General features: G+C 53.4%; 1 protein-coding gene across 3 annotated transcripts in view; it reads left to right on the top strand.

The window, feature by feature from the left end:
* ITPR3 (inositol 1,4,5-trisphosphate receptor type 3) overlaps positions 1-17,702 on the top strand; it is an 81,554-nt gene that overhangs the window by 56,382 nt on the left and 7,470 nt on the right. For all 3 annotated transcript variants that reach the window (XR_012155855.2, XM_073320289.2, XM_073320290.2), the window contains 21 exons: positions 629-880; positions 1,308-1,433; positions 1,978-2,103; positions 2,894-3,014; positions 3,626-3,810; positions 4,347-4,495; positions 4,704-4,812; positions 5,184-5,274; positions 5,811-5,980; positions 7,097-7,271; positions 7,585-7,766; positions 8,252-8,452; positions 9,823-9,933; positions 10,468-10,563; positions 11,322-11,423; positions 12,375-12,461; positions 13,184-13,294; positions 13,735-13,927; positions 15,953-16,078; positions 16,937-17,109; positions 17,382-17,546. Coding sequence is in view for 2 of the 3 variants with exons in the window: in XM_073320289.2 (XP_073176390.1) it covers positions 629-880; positions 1,308-1,433; positions 1,978-2,103; positions 2,894-3,014; positions 3,626-3,810; positions 4,347-4,495; positions 4,704-4,812; positions 5,184-5,274; positions 5,811-5,980; positions 7,097-7,271; positions 7,585-7,766; positions 8,252-8,452; positions 9,823-9,933; positions 10,468-10,563; positions 11,322-11,423; positions 12,375-12,461; positions 13,184-13,294; positions 13,735-13,927; positions 15,953-16,078; positions 16,937-17,109; positions 17,382-17,546 (3,051 nt within the window). In the remaining variant the exon portion in view is untranslated. The remainder of the gene's footprint in view (positions 1-628; positions 881-1,307; positions 1,434-1,977; positions 2,104-2,893; positions 3,015-3,625; positions 3,811-4,346; positions 4,496-4,703; positions 4,813-5,183; positions 5,275-5,810; positions 5,981-7,096; positions 7,272-7,584; positions 7,767-8,251; positions 8,453-9,822; positions 9,934-10,467; positions 10,564-11,321; positions 11,424-12,374; positions 12,462-13,183; positions 13,295-13,734; positions 13,928-15,952; positions 16,079-16,936; positions 17,110-17,381; positions 17,547-17,702) is intronic.

Genomic DNA, 17,702 nt, shown 5'->3' on the forward strand with positions numbered 1-17,702 from the left:
GTTAAGGAGTATAGACAGACCCAGTCAAAGAAGCAGGGCTGTCTCGGGGAGCAGGGTGGGGGCTCAGGAGGGACGCCTGTGCAGATCCCAGGGCCCCAGCTGGTTGCTAGGGGGCACTGCACTTTTGGAAGCCGCATCCTTTGGAGGAGATGTAGAAAGCAGGACAAGAACCCTTCTAATTTCATCCCAGCCTGAGGAGAGATTGTTCCTACCCAGAGAAGGCGCTGTCCGCACTACATCTGAAACCTTGCTAACCCCCGTGCTCGCAGTCGTTGCTTGCACCATTCCCACCATTGCGTGGGCAGACTCATGCAGCTGAATTTTCACCTTTGACAATCAGGCCTAACATGTCTCATGTTGGGCTCCCAAAGCCAGTGGCAGTTTTTAAGAATACTGGCCTTCACACCTAGACTGTTTTTAAGCTGCTTGCCTTAGAAATATCCTGCAACGGGGAGTTCCAGAGGTTGGGAATTTCTGCGCTGTGTTGGAAAATGCCCTATTTCCATTGTAAATGCACTGTCCTTTAATCCCTGAGTGGCCCCTTTGGAAGGGGGGAAGCTGGCTGTTGCCTTTCAAGGCTTTTCCATCCCCCCGCCACAGATCCATGACCTTTGCTCCTTCCCCACAGCTCACCAATGCCGGGGACGACGTGGTGGTCTTCTACAATGACAAGGCCTCGCTGGCCACCATGCTGGAGATGATGACAGCGGCCCGGGAAGGGGTGGAGGAGAACAGCCCCCTCATGTACCACATCTCCTTGGTGGACCTGCTGGCTGCCTGTGCCGAGGGCAAGAACGTCTACACGGAGATCAAATGCACATCCCTGCTGCCGCTGGAGGACATTGTGCAGGTGGTGACGCACGAGGACTGCATCACCGAGGTACTGGGGGTGGGGAGGGCACTGGCATCAACTCAGAGAGCCAGGGAGATGGGCCGGGAACTCAGAGCCGTGGGTGCACTGGAGAGAGACCAGAGGAGGGAGCGAGAAACACACCCAAGAATGGGGAGAGTGGGGGGATGAGGCAGGCTGGGGAAGGGGGTCTGACTTGTGGTTTGTCCCACCTCTTGCCTGGCGGAAAGCGGGATTTGTGCTGGGGAGTTCAGAGCTCCCGCCGCCGAGGTCGTGTGGTTATTTGGCTGCGGTGCTTCGAGCTGAACCCCTCTTGTGCCCCTCGGTCCCTCTGGGGGCAGTCGTAGTTCAAAGGGCAGGAGGGAGGCTGGGGGCTGTGTTTGCCTTGCTGCTCTCCCACGGCCTCGTGTAGGGACTGAATTCCCCTCCCTGGGCCCATCCCCCTCTGCCCCTGCAGGTGAAGATGGCCTACGTGAACTTCGTCAACCACTGCTACGTGGACACCGAGGTGGAAATGAAGGAGATCTACACCAGCAACCACATCTGGACGCTCTTCGAGAACTTCACCCTGGACATGGCCACGGTGGGGGACGGGGCCTGGAGTGGATCTTGGGGTGGGGAATGGGGTGGAGGCTCCCACTGACAACTCTTCCCTTGGGAGGGTGGACACCAGGAGACGAAAGTTGCTGGACGCTCCACTAGCTTTCTCAGAAACCTAGAAACAGCGGTGGAGGCCGGATACCATGGTGAGGGGAGCCAGCCAAAGAGCTGGAGAAATAGCTGGAGCCCAGCGTGCTGTAGCATTGGGAGCAGGATGGGCAGGTCAGGGGCAGTGCTACGTGGCACCTGTGTTCGGCGTAACAAGGAGCTGCTCCACGCCGTGCTGTCCCGGCTGTGCCATCAGGACTGGGGGGCTGACACATCCACTCCGCAGCAGTACAGAGCCTTCTCCAGGGCACAGCTGGCCCCTGGGAGCCCAGGGGGCAGGTGCTGGCTAGGGCATGCCCCGCAGGGTGTCTGAGATGCCCTCGCAGCTCTGCTGGGTGGGTGCACGTCGGCGTTGCACTTGTACCAGTGTGTGCGCCCACCCCCCGGGCTGCAACGACCCGGTGTCTCCTTCCCTGCAGATGTGTAAGAAGCGAGAGAAGCGTCTGACGGACCCCGCCCTGGAGAAGTACGTGCTCACCGTGGTGCTGGACACCATCAATGCCTTCTTCAGCTCCCCCTTCTCGGAGAACAGCACTTCCCTGCAGGTAACTAGGGCCCTTTCCAGAGTCGAGCACAGCAATAGGCTGAGGGCCCCAGCTCCCCTGACGTGGCCCAGGCCAGGAGAGGTGCCGTCTGTGACCTGGAAGCTGCAGGCGGCTCAAGAGTCGATGACCCTCAGCATCAGGATCCCACCGGTTCTGTTGCTGTTGGGGATGGAAGTCTCTGGATCATAGAGCCAAACCCGGCCCAACCTACAGTGGCCGCGTGTGGCAGGGGTCTGGCCAGACCCTCCCTCTAGCATGGCAGGAGCACTGATGTGGGGAGGGGCCCTGCCCTGCAGTGGGCTGGGAGACCTGGAAACCGGCTGAGTTTCACCTCCTGAGGGGTTTCCTTCCCTACCTGAGACACAGGCCCGGTGCACAGAGAGGAAACTTAGAAACAAGCCGAGGGAGGGCAAAGGGGGCCGAGGCTGGTGGGGCTGGTGAAGTTTGTGGCACAGGCAGCAGAGCTCGGGGCGGTATTGAGGGGCAGCGCCCAGTGGGGCCGGAGGGGTCTCACAGAGGGCAGACCCCTGACTGGGTTGTGTTGATGGCTAAGGTACCACCCTCACTCAGGTTTCTGGAGGGAGTGAACTGCAACCTGGTCAAACTGGAGCAGTCCCTCAGACCCGGAGCAGAGCTTGGGGGGTGGGGAGACCCCAGTGTGAACTGAAAGAGGAGGCAGGCTGCGTGTGGGCCCTAGCAGAGGCCTGTAAGAAGCACCAGCAGCAGCGATGGGTCTGATAAGAGCTCACACCATGGCCCCAGGTAAGGACCTGCCTCCTGTCTCTTGCAGACCCACCAGACCATTGTCGTGCAGCTCCTCCAGTCCACCATGAGGCTCCTGGAGTGCTCCTGGCTACAGCAGCAGCACAAGACCTCGGTGGAGGCCTGTATCCGTACCCTGGCCATGGTTGGTGAGGCGCTAAGGGGACCGTGTCTCAGGAGACTCCTGGTATTTCTGGCAGCTGATGGGGCCTGAAATAAAGCTGGAACTTGTGCCGGTTTCCCTTAAGTCTTTGACCCTCATCCCGTCAGCTGCTGTCTGACTCTTGAGGAGGGCTATAAATGCGATGGGTCACAGAGGGGAGAGGCTGGTTTAGTGGTGAATGCTCTGGGCTGGGAATTGAACCCCCAAAACTTTCCGATGTGATTTTTGGACATGTTATTTATTCTCTCTGTGCCTAAGAGTTCCTCCTCTGGAAAAGGAGGGCAATGCTATTTCTCTTCCTTCTCAGGGGGTGGGGGATAAATGTATTCGTGTTTGGGACACACCAGTGCTGGGGGTCAGACGGAGGCAGGGTGTGGGCTGAGCACTGAACTGATCTGTTTGGGGTGCACAGGGAAGCAACAGCCCAGGTTGCTTTGCTCCTGGTTAGGGAAATGACCAACCTCATAGCACCGGGCGTGCCAGGCACTTGGCCTGCGGAGCCGCCCAAGCCAGCGCGGGTCTGGATCCGCCGCAGAGCTGGCGCTGTGGGGTGGCGTACCGCCCTCCGTGCTCCGTCTGAGCCTGCTCTGCTTTCAGCCAAGAGCCGCTCCATCGCCCTGCCCATGGACCTCAATGCCCACGTCAGCTCCCTGCTGAACAGCAGCTCCACCAGCGCCTTGCAGAGGAGCGCTTCCAGCTACAAGACAGCCACGCGGACCTTCCCCCGTGGCTTGGCCACGCCCAACCAGTGGGACTACAAAAACATCATTGAGAAGCTGCAGGTGCGGGCTGGGGGGAGCCCTTTCCGGGGGGTGGTCCTGGCTCCAGGTGAAATCGGGGGTATTGAGGACTCCCGATGGATTCGAACAGCAGCAGTGCCTCCTGCCCACACCCCTGAGCTGCAGGGACCTCCCTCTGCTTCAGCCGGCCCAGCCCATTTGATTCTGGTCCTGTCGGCTGAGCCTGCCACCAGCTCCCTTCACGCCACGACTGGCCACGCCTGCACCCAGGCATGGTGCAGTCCCTGTCCTCTCCTGGCTGCCCCTCGCTTCCAGAGGGCCAGAGAGGATGCAGACCCTGTGGCTTTTCCCCCCTGTGCGCCTCCTTGCAGAGGAGCCTGCATGCAGCAGCCTCTGAAGCGGGGAGGCAGTCAGTTGACCTGCTCCAGCAGACTTAGGGCCTGATCCATCCAGGAGTTCCCCCGAGCCGGTGCAGCTCTGTCCCATTCCCAGCACAGGCCGGTGCCTCGTGGGCCCAGTCTGGCCTTGCGGGTACACGCGAGGCCTGGGCCCAACCCTGATGGCGTCGTCGTTTGCAGGACATCATCAACTCCCTGGAGGAACGGTTCAAACCCCTGGTGGAAGCCGAAGTGTCTGTCCTGGTGGACGTTCTGCACCGCCCAGAGCTGCTCTTCATGGAGGGGACCGATGCCTACCAGCGCTGCGAGAGCGGGGGCTTCCTCTCCAAGTAAGGGGGTGGGGGAGGGGTTAGCCTCACAGCCGCCTCTGATCCCAGCGTCCAGCTGGAAGGGGTCGGTCCCTCCTCTGCTCTCCCCTGCGGGTGGCGGTGGGATGTGTGTGAACCCACAGGAGGAAGGAGGTGGAGTCCTTTCCAAAGAGGATGGGAGGGCTCAGGGTGCAGAAGGAACTGATGGGTTCTTGCTGTGTTTGGCCAGGCTGGTCCAGCACACTAAGGACCTGATGGAGAGCGAGGAGAAGTTGTGCATCCGGGTCCTGAGGACGCTGCAGCAGATGCTCATGAAGAGGAACAAATATGGGGACAGGGTGAGTACCTGAGGCACACGGTCAGGAGACCCACAGTAACCCCCCAGCCTGGTGCCTCTTTTCTCCCTCTGACCTTTCCGTACAATTCTCAGGCTTGCTTCCCCTCTCCCTTGCCTCGGGGTCAATCGGGAGTGACTCCATATTACAGTCGGTGAAGTCACATCTCTGGGTTTTGCAGACACTCGGCTTTCACCCACGCCCTGGCCTTTTACGTGGCACATGCAGAACCTTATGCAGCTGGTGGGGGGTTGAGAGATTTGTCCCTACCCGGGGAGCTTTATCTCACTGCCCCAAAGGCAGGGGATTGGTCTGTGAGCTGTCCGGCATCCGCCACTTGAGCGCAGACCCATGGTGTTTATTTCTCACGTCAGGGCAACACGCTGAGGAAAATGCTTGTGAGTAACTACCTGCAGAACAAGAAGTCGAGCTCCAAAGGGGAGATCGTCGACACGACTGGGGGTGGTGAGCAACTTGGTGTCCTTTGTCTCCCCTCCGCGCTGGCTTCCTTCCCTGTCTCTTCTGAGGCTCACCCACACGCCTTGGGCTTCGGGCTTCTGCATTTCAAGTCCTTAGCATAGGGGACCACATCTTCAGCTAGTGTGAATCAGCCTCGCTTCCCTGAGGTCAGCCCTTACCAGAAGTAGGGTTTTGCCTGCAATTCCATACACAGGGAAATAGACGCGGGTTCTGTGGAACTGGAGTTTTCAGTCTCATCATTCCATTGATCCGTTCTAGGGAGTCGTAGGACCCTGTGGCCATAGTACGAAAGGGCTTTGCAAATGTTAATGACTTATAACTCTCCCCTGTGAGCAGATGGGGAAACTGAGGCATGGAGTGACTGAGGGCCTTTTCCAGGGTCACACAGGGAATCTGGCAGCTCAGTGCCTCGACCCAAAGTCCACCCTCTGTTCCTTAGCTTGGCTGTAGAATTCACTACTGCGCCTCCCCAGTGTTGCCCCTCGCTCCAGTTCTTACCTCCCGTGTTCTTCCATGCGTAGGCCAAGACCAGGACTGGTCAGTTATTGCTGCCATCCAGTGCCGGCTGGACAGAGAAGGGGCCACCAAGCTGGTGTCGGACCTTATCATGAACACCAAAAACGAGAAGATTTTCCAGGAGAGCATCCTCTTAGCCATCCGGCTGCTGGATGGCGGCAACACGGAGATACAGGTCTGGGGGTAGTGCAGCATTCCCAGCGTGTGCACCAGCCCTGGGGAGAGCAGACGTGGATGACTTAGGAGAGAGGGTTCAGTTTGTGTGAATACAAACCTTTGTCTGAAACTCACTGGAGCGAATACTGCATTTGAGAGTTTGAAAAAAGTGTCTAGGATATTCGCCCATCCCTGCGCTTAGTGGTTCCGGCCAAGGCAGATGTAATAAAATCCCACCAGACCGACTGCTCACGCTGTGTTCCTCGGCCCACCAGAAATCGCTGGCGATTAACGTTTCCAGCCTAAAGATCCTGAGAACCTAAAGGTGCAAGTTTCCTATGACTCTAGTGCAGTCAGCGCCCTCTGCCGGGTAGTTCTAAAATAACAGGGTGCTGCAGCTCTGAGTCTAGTGGTGGGTTATATTCCTTTGCTCTTTCGAACCCTTTGTTCAGGAAACGTGGATGCAAACTAGACCACCCACGATGAGTCTAGGGTCCAAGGTGCTGACTGGCTACAGCTTGTGTTTTTCAGGTTCTACCTTTGGATTTCCTTGATAGTTAAAGCTCAGCGTGTAGTAGAGGGTGGGATGAGAGAGGGAAGAAAGGGGAGGTGAATTATCCATTCCCTGTACGCCAAAAGGACTGTTATTTCCTGGGACTTGATTAGGGGGGTTGCATGTGCATGGCCCTGCCCTTGAGATTTGACTTGGTCAGCGACCCTGATTCACATCTGAGTGATGAGAAAAGAAAGTAGTGTAGTTCTGGGTTTACGCAACCAGATCACTGGTCTGTTCAGTCCGGTATCCTGCTTCCTTCAATGCCCAGTACTTTGATGTTGTAGAAGATAATGAAAACTCTTTTATAGCATGCAAAGCTACAGGCAGGGGCAGGACTTTCTTCCTGACCCCTGTGCTTGACCAGTTTGTGTCCTGAAGCATGAGAAGTGGTCACCCTAACCATAGCTGTATAACTGTAGATACAAGGTCGTGAAACTATCCAGCTCTTTTAAAACTCCAGGCACCGTATCAGACTTAGTGGGAGAGACAAATCCCAGAGGCAGCTGGGGAAACTTCGGATCGTAATGTGGACATTTTTACTTCTTGTCTTGCTTCCTCCACCCTTCCCTCTCTGCCCAGAAATCGTTTTATAACCTGATGACGAGCGACAAGAAGTGTGAGAAGTTCTTTAAAGTGTTGCATGAACGCATGAAGAAGGCGCAGCAGGAGACCAAGTCCATAGTGTCGGTGAACATGACTGACATTGGGAACAAGCCCCAGGAGGACAAAGACACCCCTGACCCTGTCACTAAGGGTAAATGGGAAGGGAGGGTACAGTTGTCAGCTCTGTGGGGCAGGGACCATATCTACCTGTGTGATCCTAATCCTGGCTCCAAGTATCCTACCCATAGGAACGCTAACCCTAGGGCAGGGTTACACTGCCTAGCAGTAGGGTCCTGATCTAGCCAGAGGCAGGTTCTCTAGATAGCCAGCTTAAAGATGCATACAAGCTGGCACCATCCAAGTAGCCATCAGGGGATGTGTTTGTCCCCCTTGAGTACATTCTCTCTGGGTAGGCAACCAGAGTTCCTGGGTATGACAGTAATAGAGATTGGATTTCCCTTTAGGACGAGGAACCTTCATGCTGTCCCATGCCCCATCTCGGCACCCCATGGCCATTGGGTTTCGAAAGGGCCACGACACTGAGGAGCGAAGCCAGAACAATGAGATGGGAATGTCGATCTTGATCATGGAGCCTATTCTTCGGTTCCTGCAGTTGCTCTGTGAAAACCACAACCGGGACCTCCAGGTTTGTAAGCAGGGATGATGGGGGGACGTTTGTCTCACTGGGTAGAGCAGTGGGACTCAGGAGACCTGGGTGCTATTCCTGGCTTTGCAACTGGCCTGCTGGGTGACTTTGGACAAGCCTCTTCCCCTTCCAGTGCTTCAGTTTCCCCATGATTCTCACCTGCTTTGTAAATGCTTTGCGATCTACAGAAGAAAAGCGCTAGATAAGCTTTGTGTGTTATTATTGTCATAAGTCCTGGTCACGGTCTGTATATATAGTTAAATGGCATGGGCTAGACATGTTCAGGGCCCTCTTTAAAGCTCTGATCACTCCCACTGCCAAACATTAGTGTAGGGGGCACAGTACCAAATTCTGCCCTGACCTGCACCCCGTTGGCTTCCCTGGGGAAGAGAGGACCAGGAAGGGCGCGAAGGGGGGCTGCAGAGACTGGGGCTGCTGAGTTGCAGGCCCTCTTGGAGGTTTTAGCCTGGTGGTTTGTTCTGCAGAACTTCCTCCGGTGCCAGAACAATAAGACCAACTACAACCTGGTGTGTGAGACTCTGCAGTTCCTGGACATCATGTGTGGCAGCACCACGGGGGGGCTGGGCCTGCTGGGCCTCTACATCAACGAATGCAACGTGGCCCTTATCACCCAAACCCTGGAGACCTTGACGGAGTATTGCCAGGGACCATGCCATGAGAACCAGGTAATCCAAACACCCAGCACCACGGAGAGACAGCATGGTTGGCTATGAGGGCAAGGAGTGAGGGGCTGGCTAGATCCTCTGCTAGAGACCTTTGCATATTGCTCTAGAGCTCGCTTGTTCCCAGGATGCCTGGGATTTTGTACCAATGGCCTGGTGTTCCCCAGGCAGCTCTCGGGACGCTGCTGAGGGAGCCCTGCTCCATCCTTTCCAGAAGGCTGGGGACAAATAGGGCCATGGTTCTGCTGAGGCTGATTCAGCCTCCCTGATTTTGGGGTGTCAGCAGGTACAGAATTGGGACTGTTCAGAGAAGAGCAATGAACGCTGGGGGGATGGACGTGTGGGCGGAGGTTACAATCACTAACGCGTGCTGCTGGGCTAACTTGGTTGCTGTCCATGATATCCCAGGAGGGAAGGAATTGTTCAGAGTCACAACTAGAAGCAATGCAATGGAATTAGGAAAGCACCATTTAGGCTGACTCTCAAGAGAAACCTCCTGGCAGTAGCCACCCCAGGGGGAAGGCATTGGAGCCCGGTTGCTTGAGTCGTTTCAGACTAGGCAGGGCAGAGCAGTGAAGAATGGGCTGCAGGGGACAATCCTGCGTCTCTCCCACCTGTAACTTTGGGCTTAGACGAAGGAGCGATGTGATTGGCCGATGGGGATTCGTAGCCGGGTAGTCATGTGACTCGTTCCCGCACAGGTGGGAACTCTGTACCCACAAACGATGCTTGGAAATGGGTCGATGTCGCTCTCACGGTGGTTAGTGTTTCATTTGCTCTTAAGGAACATGTGTTAGAGGCTTTCACCCTTGGACCTGCCCCGGGCATGTAATAACTTCCTGTCCTTGATCATTCCTTCTGTCTGCATTAGGGGACCAGATGTCCCGATTTCATAGGGACAATCCCGATATTCGGGGCTTTCTCTGATACAGATGCCTGTTACGCCCCCCACCCTGTCCCGATTTTTCACCCTGGCTATCTGCATCTAAGAAAAAGATCCCATCGCCATCATCAAGGCAAGAGGGAGTGAACATGGCTTGTGCCAAACAAGGCTGTAACGATGGCTGGCCAGTATGGACAAGGTCAAATAACATGGTTGAAACCTGCTGTAGGCTTTATGTCTGGATAGTTTTTAGCCATGTATACCTCAGTTTTGCTGTGTTTATAACCTAGTTAGGCCACTGTGCTAGGAGCACGTTGGTCAAACGCAGCTGATCTGGTCATGTAGATGGGGCCTAGGGCCTCTGGCGTTTCATCCCCTAAGCCTGAGCCCCTGTGAGTGTGTGGGGAGCCTGAGACATCAGAGGGGAAAGCTGAGGTCAAGAGAGCAGAAAAGAATCGGTGGGACAAACCCTGTGTGTGTCACTCCCCAGAGCTGCATTGTGACGCACGAATCTAATGGCATTGACATCATCACGGCCCTGATCCTGAATGAGATCAGCCCCCTCTGCAAGTACAGAATGGACCTTGTCCTCCAGCTGAAGGTCAGTGGGGCAGCTTGGAAGGGGGTGTGAGGATGGGATGTCTCGTGCGCGTGCGGGGGCAGCAGGTGCTGAGGAGGGTTTATGTAGTGGAAGGTCTCCGGCCAGTGTCTCACAGGGGGTCAGACTAGATGACCACAGTGGTTCCTTCTGGCCTTGGAATCCGAGTCTAGCGTGTCTGTCAGACTCTGTAGTGTGTCTATGGACCTTTAACGTGTGTAGCACTGGACATCCGGGATGGGTGGTGTGGTGGCAGCGGTGTTTGTGTGGTCCCTGAAAAGCGTGGGGTACTGAGCATGGGTGAGGAAGTCCCTCTCCAGCATGTGTGAGCAGGTGGGCTCTGTGGCAGAGCGTGGCTTGGTGGGCTCCCTAACGTGCCTCTCTAGAGTGGGTGGGCGTGTGGCTTGGTCTCTAGCGCAGGGGAGCTATGGATGGGTGGCCATGTTTCTGCATGGCGTGGCATGTTTACGGGCCTCAGGCAGAGGTAGAGGGTGCCTGTGACACCCTGGCTTACCTAAGTGGGTGTCTCTTCACCAGGACAATGCCTCCAAACTCCTGCTGGCCCTGATGGAGAGCAGACATGACAGCGAGAATGCTGAGCGGATCCTCATCAGCCTTCGGCCTCAGGAACTGGTAAGGGTGGGCAAGCAGGGAGGGATGCTCTTGGCCTGGGCATAACTGCCTTTGGGAGACATGCAGGACTTTGCATGTTAGAGAAATGGGGGAAGGGAAGGGACAGAGGTCTGAATCATTGGGACAGACCTAAAATTCCAGGGAGCCTTTGAGCCAAGGTGGCTCTCCCTCCCCATCCTTCTCACCCTTGCTCTTGACTTCCTCGGGTCAGGGCTGAGAGGTTGTGCCATGTGGTTGTGTGTGGAATCGAGGTACAGCTGGTCTCACTGCAGTACTGTCTAACAAAGGTAGTTTATCTGGCCTCTATTACCATACTGCCTGAGCACCTCACAATCTTTAGTGTATTTATCCTCCCAGCCCCCCGCCGGTGAGGTAGGGCACTGTTGTTATCTCCATTGTACAGGTTGGGAAACTGAGGCACGGCACGATTAAGTGACTTGCCCAAGGTCACACAGGGAGTCTGTGGCAGAGCAGGGAACTGAACCCAGGTCTCCCAAGTCTCTATCACTAATCCCTCCTTCCTCAGTGGATAGTTGTCTGCATCACACCTCCACTCCCACAACTGACGCTAGTTACACGCACACACCTCTTTGGTGGTAGTCCATGGAGCCTTCCTTGGTTACGGGGAAAAACAAATGGGACAGGGAAGAGAAACAAAATATTATCGCTTCAAACGTCCCCAGGGCAGTGCAAAACTTTAGCCACGTTTCTGGCTGGCGAAGTGCACAACTGACTTGCTCCCATGGTTGCCTTTACAGGTTGATGTAATTAAAAAAGCCTATCTCCAGGAGGAAGAGTGCGAGAACTCTGAGATTTCCCCCCGGGAAGTCGGGCACAACATCTATATCTTGGCCTTACAGGTACCATCTCTTCGGCTGTTTTTCTACCATAGGTGCCCGTCTGCAGAAGCCTCTCCTTTCTAAGACTGGCTTCCCCCAGCTCCTCCATCCCGTGGTATGGTGGCCTTTGTTCATTGGTTAGCATGGGATAGTCTTTCCAGGTTCCCCCCCTATTTATTTAAATACTTTCTCAAGTCAAACCTAAGAAGACCCAGCTCTGCTGGGATACCCGTGAAGTTCCAGTCTGGATCCATAAGTAGAAGACTTGCTTGTGGCCTCGGAAAAGAAAGTGGGCTCTTTGAGTCCTGACCCACACCTTTGCTTGGTCCCTGACACCTTGGAGGGTTCCTTTCATTCAGAGCTAGATCAGTCTGTGCTGGCCCATCACAGGTTAACGTCACTGCTCATATAAGCTTGCCCCGCACCATGGACTTCAATCAAGTTTCACCCACTTGTGCCAATGGTAAATTTGGGCCCCATGATCCACTATTCTGCTTATGTCCCAACAAGTCCTGTTGCCCTAGGCATATGAGCAGTGCTGTCCTCTGACAGAGCAATGGTTCCTCTCTAGCAGTGACCGAGCCTCGGTGTGTTAGCAGAAGGCAGAACCTCCTCCACACCAACTGGGCAATCGTACATTACCAAAGGGCTGAAATCCTTCCTGACCCAGTATGGTGGCCAGCTTATTCCCTGACGAATGGGGATTGACATCCCTTGTTTTATGCTAGCTAGTGTCACTGCAGATGCTGTTCTTTCTTCATATATCTAAGGGCTAAATCCTGATCCAAGAGAAGTCAACAGCAAAACTTTCATTGGCTCTAGTTGGATCAGGACTTGGCACGTGTATGCCTCATCCTTCCATGGCTTTTACACATCTAGCAAAGGATCGTCACATGTTCACAGTACATTCTGCCCTGTCACGTCTGTCTCATGCTCCTATTCCTTCCTCACTGTCCCTCTCTCTCTTTGCAGCTGTCTCGGCACAACAAGCAGCTGCAGCATCTCCTGAAACCAGTGAAGCGAATCCAGGAGGAGGAGGTGGAGGGCATCTCCTCTATGGTATGAGAAATCCATGGAGTGAATGCAGGATCTCCGCAGTGGCAGTGGGTTGCTAAGAAACTTCCCCAGGCCTGGTTAAGCAGAGGTTTCTTAGCTGCTCTGCTTTCCATCATTTAAGCCTTGATCTTTTTAGAGATTCCTGTGGAGATACAAAATTCACGCCTCCCGGGGGGTTTGCGTGGGGTTTGAGCCACAACTACATGTTCTGCAATTATCACCCAGCTCGTTGGGGTAATATGAAAGGAGAGCTCTGTAGAGCTCACGGGTGGCTGGTTCTGTTCTTCAGGGTATATGTTCCCGTGTTGCCATGGAGAAGGTCTGCTCCTATTAGTGCTGATGGGGGTTAAGCTTCCCTGGTGGTGTCAGTTCCCACCTTGCCCCTCCTCCTAGAGGTAGGAGGGTTGATCCTTTCGCTGTCATTTTCCTGCTTTGTGTGGCCTGGTCTCCTCTCCCAAATGCTACTCCGCTGTAATGCGATTTCCCTCGGGCGTTATGGGCATTGATTTGCAATTTGGGGATTAGCCCATTTGGGAGGTAATTATGGTAGTGAGTTGAATTGCCATCCCTGGGAGGCTGGGGAGAGCCGCTGGGGCCCTTTATAAAGCTTTCCTTGATTTGCTTTCGGTAAATGGTGAGGAACCATTGTTAATGCCCAGTTAGAACAGAATCCCTCCTGCCTTTGCCAGCTGAAGACACCTGCCTTATTCTCCCCTCTACTCCAGCTCAGCTTAAACAATAAGCAGCTGACTCAGATGCTGAAATCAACGGCTCCCATCCAGGAGGAGGAAGAAGACCCGCTGGCGTATTACGAGAAGCACACCTCCCAGATTGAGGTAGGACTTGTTGTTGTCCTGGTAGATTTCCGTTTCATGGACTAATGGCTGGCTAATTTAGGTCATGGGGCTAAACCTCCCTGTGTCTGCAGTTCATAGACAAGCCTCATCGTTGTCGTGCCCCGGAGATACAGGCTAGTACTTAAAGGTAGATCAACTTAGCGGTGCCCAGATATCTTTTTCCTACTGCCCTTCTTGTTTGTTGTGTCTCCCGCAGCATGTGTCCTCGGTGCTAGCAAGGATTCCCACCGCAGGAGCCTTGTGCTGGTCAGGGATGTGTGTGCTGGATCAAGCTGTGGGCGTGGCTTAGAATGAGTTGCAGTTTATAGATCCTTCCCTGAGCTGGTGTGGGGCTGGTTCCTGGTTACGTGGCAGAGCAAATAAGTGTGGTGCAGATGGGGGACTAAGAGCACCCCGGTTTCTTTGCCTGCTCTATTCAGATTGTGCGCCTGGACCGGAGCATGGAGCAGATCATCTTCCCCGTGCCCAGCATCTGCGAATTCGTCACCAGGGAGACCAAGTACCGGCTGTTCACCACCACGGAACAAGACGAGCAGGGCAGCAAAGTCAGCGACTTCTTCGACCAGTCGTCCTTCCTCCACAACGAGATGGAATGGCAGAAGAAACTGCGCAGTAAGGGCAAACTGGAGCTCCCCTGAGAACGGCAATGCTCTAAAACAGCCATGAGCACCAGACGGTGGCTTGCAAAAAAGCTCCCCCAGCATCCCATGCCCCTGGCTGCGTGCAGTGCCCTGAACTCTTCCACTGACAATATGTCCCTCAGACTTTCCACATTTGTAGCTTCCCGATCCCTTGTTGACTTTGAATGTGGCAACTGGAAGCAAATAAAAAATGCAGGCCCCCCTCTAGGCTACGTGCTTCTAGATGCAAAACCAGGGGGAGATTCATTAGTGGAGTTCCTATGTGGCCCAAACCAAATAGGGTATTGTAATATATTCAGCAAACAACATAAAGCAGAGAAAACGATACAGAGTGGAGAAGAGAGAGGGAAGTAAGTCCCCTGCCAAGGGATGTAATGACACCTTGTTTTCAGAAGTAGCCGCTAAGCTTGGGTACCTCTGTTTTAGGGTACCAAGCCTCAGATACCCAGCCCTGATGTGCAGAGGTGTTAAATACCCATAGAGGCAATTCAAGGCAGTTGGCGCAGGGGTGCTCAGCACCTCTGAAAATCGGGCTCTGGGTGTCTCAGGCTGGACACCCGAAGGCAGGCACCAGTTTTAAAAATATGGGCTTAAAGGAGACAGGGAGTGTAGAGCTGGCAATTCCCTGCGCAGATTCACAAGGAAGAAGGGGATACAGAGCGGCAAACATCTTGCCTTCTTATTAAGTGGCTGAATGGGCATTTGGGATCAGATGAACTCAAACGCGCTGGCCAAAGCTGCTGTTACTGTTTAACGATTGTCAGGGCACTCGATATTTGGCTCCCTCTCGGCTTCCAGATCCATGTCTTGGTCCTAATCCTGAAATCCTTGAATGGACTTAGACCTAGCTCTCTGAGAAACCCTCTCACTCCCTGTGACCCACTGAGACAACTGTGATGAGTGGGGACGCTGTGGCTGATGGAGCTGAGGGTACAAAGGTGGAGCACGCAGCTGTGAAAGTCCCTACCTCTGGGGGTCAGGATATGGCCAAGCGTTGTCACATGGCGTGCTGTAAGACCTATTTCATCACACAAGGCTTTCCTTGGTAACGGAGGCTGCAGCTCATGGCACATCAGACATGCCTACATAGATGCATGGATAAATGGATGCCGAGGTATGAAAGACAGACACACCCTGCACACATATCCAAACCAGGGGTGGATGAATCAGCTTGAACCAAATCAGAACTGAACTATGCCTTCGTTCAACACTTGAATCCTTGAGGGTTGAAACAGTTCAGTGTGGAACCATTAGAGAAGTTGCCTTCGGGAAGCCTCCCGCTGGAAATCTCCTTTCCAGAGAGCATTTAAATAGAAGGCAACTGGTCTCTTGTGAGGTTTCCAGCTCACTTTTGTAAACTTGAGAGTTTGGATACAGTTCAGATCAGCATCCAAACACTTGGGTGCTTATCCATTTTAAAGGTTGGCCTCGCACTTATCAGGTTGCTTTTATTCATGAATCATGAGGAGATAACATATAAATGCCAATAAGCAGCGAAGATGTATTACAGTAGCAGTGAAAACACTTGCAAAACCAAAACAGAATTCTGTTAGCGATGAGACAGGAAGCAAGTTTCGAGTTGGGATAGGAAATGGCTGGCAGTGCAGGCTGTTGGGGACTCCTATGGGACGGAGAAGTAATGCCAAGAGAACAGAGGCACCGTTTTTTGAAACACACAAATGGCCAGGATGTAGGAAGTAATGAGAGAGAGACAAGAAGGGTGTAACACTGGAGCTGATTTTCAAATACCAGAGTGGGTCAAAGGTCTGACGAGCCACGAAATGTGAGCAGTAACATTCTGAATTCACCGTCCCATTTCAGCCCAATGCTGGGGACTTTTGCTACTGGGTGGAGGAAATGGGAGGTCAGTCCCACAGAGCATGTGTTGAACTGAGCATGTTAAGTCTCTGGGAGAAGTTACAATCCATATCCAAGTTGCACATGATCAGCTGAGATTTACTGCGCAGTGTGTCACCTCCTACCTTCCTCTTCCTAGGCATGCCACTGATGTACTGGTTCTCCCGCAGAATGACTCTCTGGGGAAGCATTTCCTTCAACCTGGCTGTCTTCATCAACATCATCATTGCTTTCTTCTACCCCTACGTCGAAGCCACCTCTATGGGTAAGCGCTCCATCTACTTCTGTTCTTAGAAACCAAGGGAAAGTGTGTCCTCGTCCAAAGAGAGAACTGACACACACTGACCCCTTGGCAGATACAGTCTCACCAGCCCCATTCCCTGCCAAAGCTACTCAGTATCTTCCTCTATTTCCTAAAACCAATTTCTTCTTCACCCTCTAAAGCTCGCTGCTTTTTAAAGCCTGCGGCTGTGAGTCTCAGAGACTTGGGCTCATGCTATGGCATAAAAAACAACATTCAGGCTCCAAAGCCCGGGTAGGGGGTGGGCCGCAGAGCCTGCATCCTGTCTGAGCCGTGACGTCTACACTGCTATGTGTAGCCCCGTAGCACGCGTCTGTAGACCCAAGCCCTGAGACTCGCTGCCGCAGTGTGGACATACTCTGAGAGGAAGGGAGTGTGGTCTAAGACTGAGAGCAGGAGACTGAGTGCCGGGACTCCTGGATTCTATTCTTGACTCTGCCACTAACTTGTTCTGCGTCCTTGAGAAACTCACTTCTCTCTGTGCTTGTCTCCCAGTTTATAAAATGGGGATAATAATGAGATACCTATTATGAAGCTTCATTTATTGGTGTTTTTAAAGAGCTCTGAGATCTCAGATGAAAGGTGCTAGAGAAGCATTTAATGTGTTAATAATAAAATAATACATGTAATGAATATTAAGGACCATCTTATTTTGTGTTACTTGTTGTATCTTTTCTTTTTCTTTCGATGACTGGCTCTTTAGTTTTGAGGGACAATTCCTCTCAGATGTTTGCTATGGATTGACACAGATCAAGTATGACCAGTTGATCATATGTGTTTGATTTCCATGCCCTTTAACTATGGTGCCCCTTTTCTTCCCAGGAGTGTTGGATTCCCCATTGATCTCCTTGCTCTTCTGGTTTCTGATCTGCTTCTCCATCATGGCCCTGTTTACCCGGCGCTACGGCATCAGACCGCTCCTCGTGGCATTGATCCTGCGATCGATCTATTATTTAGGGATTGGGCTCACGCTGAACATCCTGGGAACTCTCAATGTAAGTTACCTGGGGAAGGTTAGTGCAGCGCCCCTAAACCCAGGCTCACTCTGTGTCGAGTTGGGCTCCCAGCAATGAAAATCAGTGGCCACTGGAAATGTACCTGGGCTGAATACTGGGCTGAATCCTGCGCTCATTGAAGTCAGTGGATTTACAGCGCTGTAACTGGGAGAGCATTCACGCTCGACCGTCATTGTATATTGAGTTCACAAAGGCAAACTGTATTAATATACAGCACTCACCCACCCTGCTTCCTTGTGATTGTTCCCTAGCTGACCAACAAGATTGTGTTCGTGGTGAGCTTTGTGGGCAACCGTGGGACATTTATCCGGGGCTACAAAGCCATGATCATGGATATGGAGTTTCTCTACCATGTGGCCTACATTGTGACCAGCATTCTGGGGCTCTTTGTACATGAACTCTTCTACAGCATCTTGGTACGGTAAACGCAGTTGTTAGGGAAATGTACATGGCACAGCCATGCCCAGTGGGGAACTGAAAGATTCCTGTCCAGTGTTATTTGTGTGGGTCAGCCTTTCTGCTTTTTGCGTGTATGTATTGTATCTGCGTCTCTTTCTATCATCTACCTTTGA

The sequence above is a fragment of the Lepidochelys kempii genome, chromosome 21 (genome assembly GCF_965140285.1).
Source record: "Lepidochelys kempii isolate rLepKem1 chromosome 21, rLepKem1.hap1, whole genome shotgun sequence".
NCBI classification, from domain to species: Eukaryota; Metazoa; Chordata; order Testudines; family Cheloniidae; genus Lepidochelys; species Lepidochelys kempii.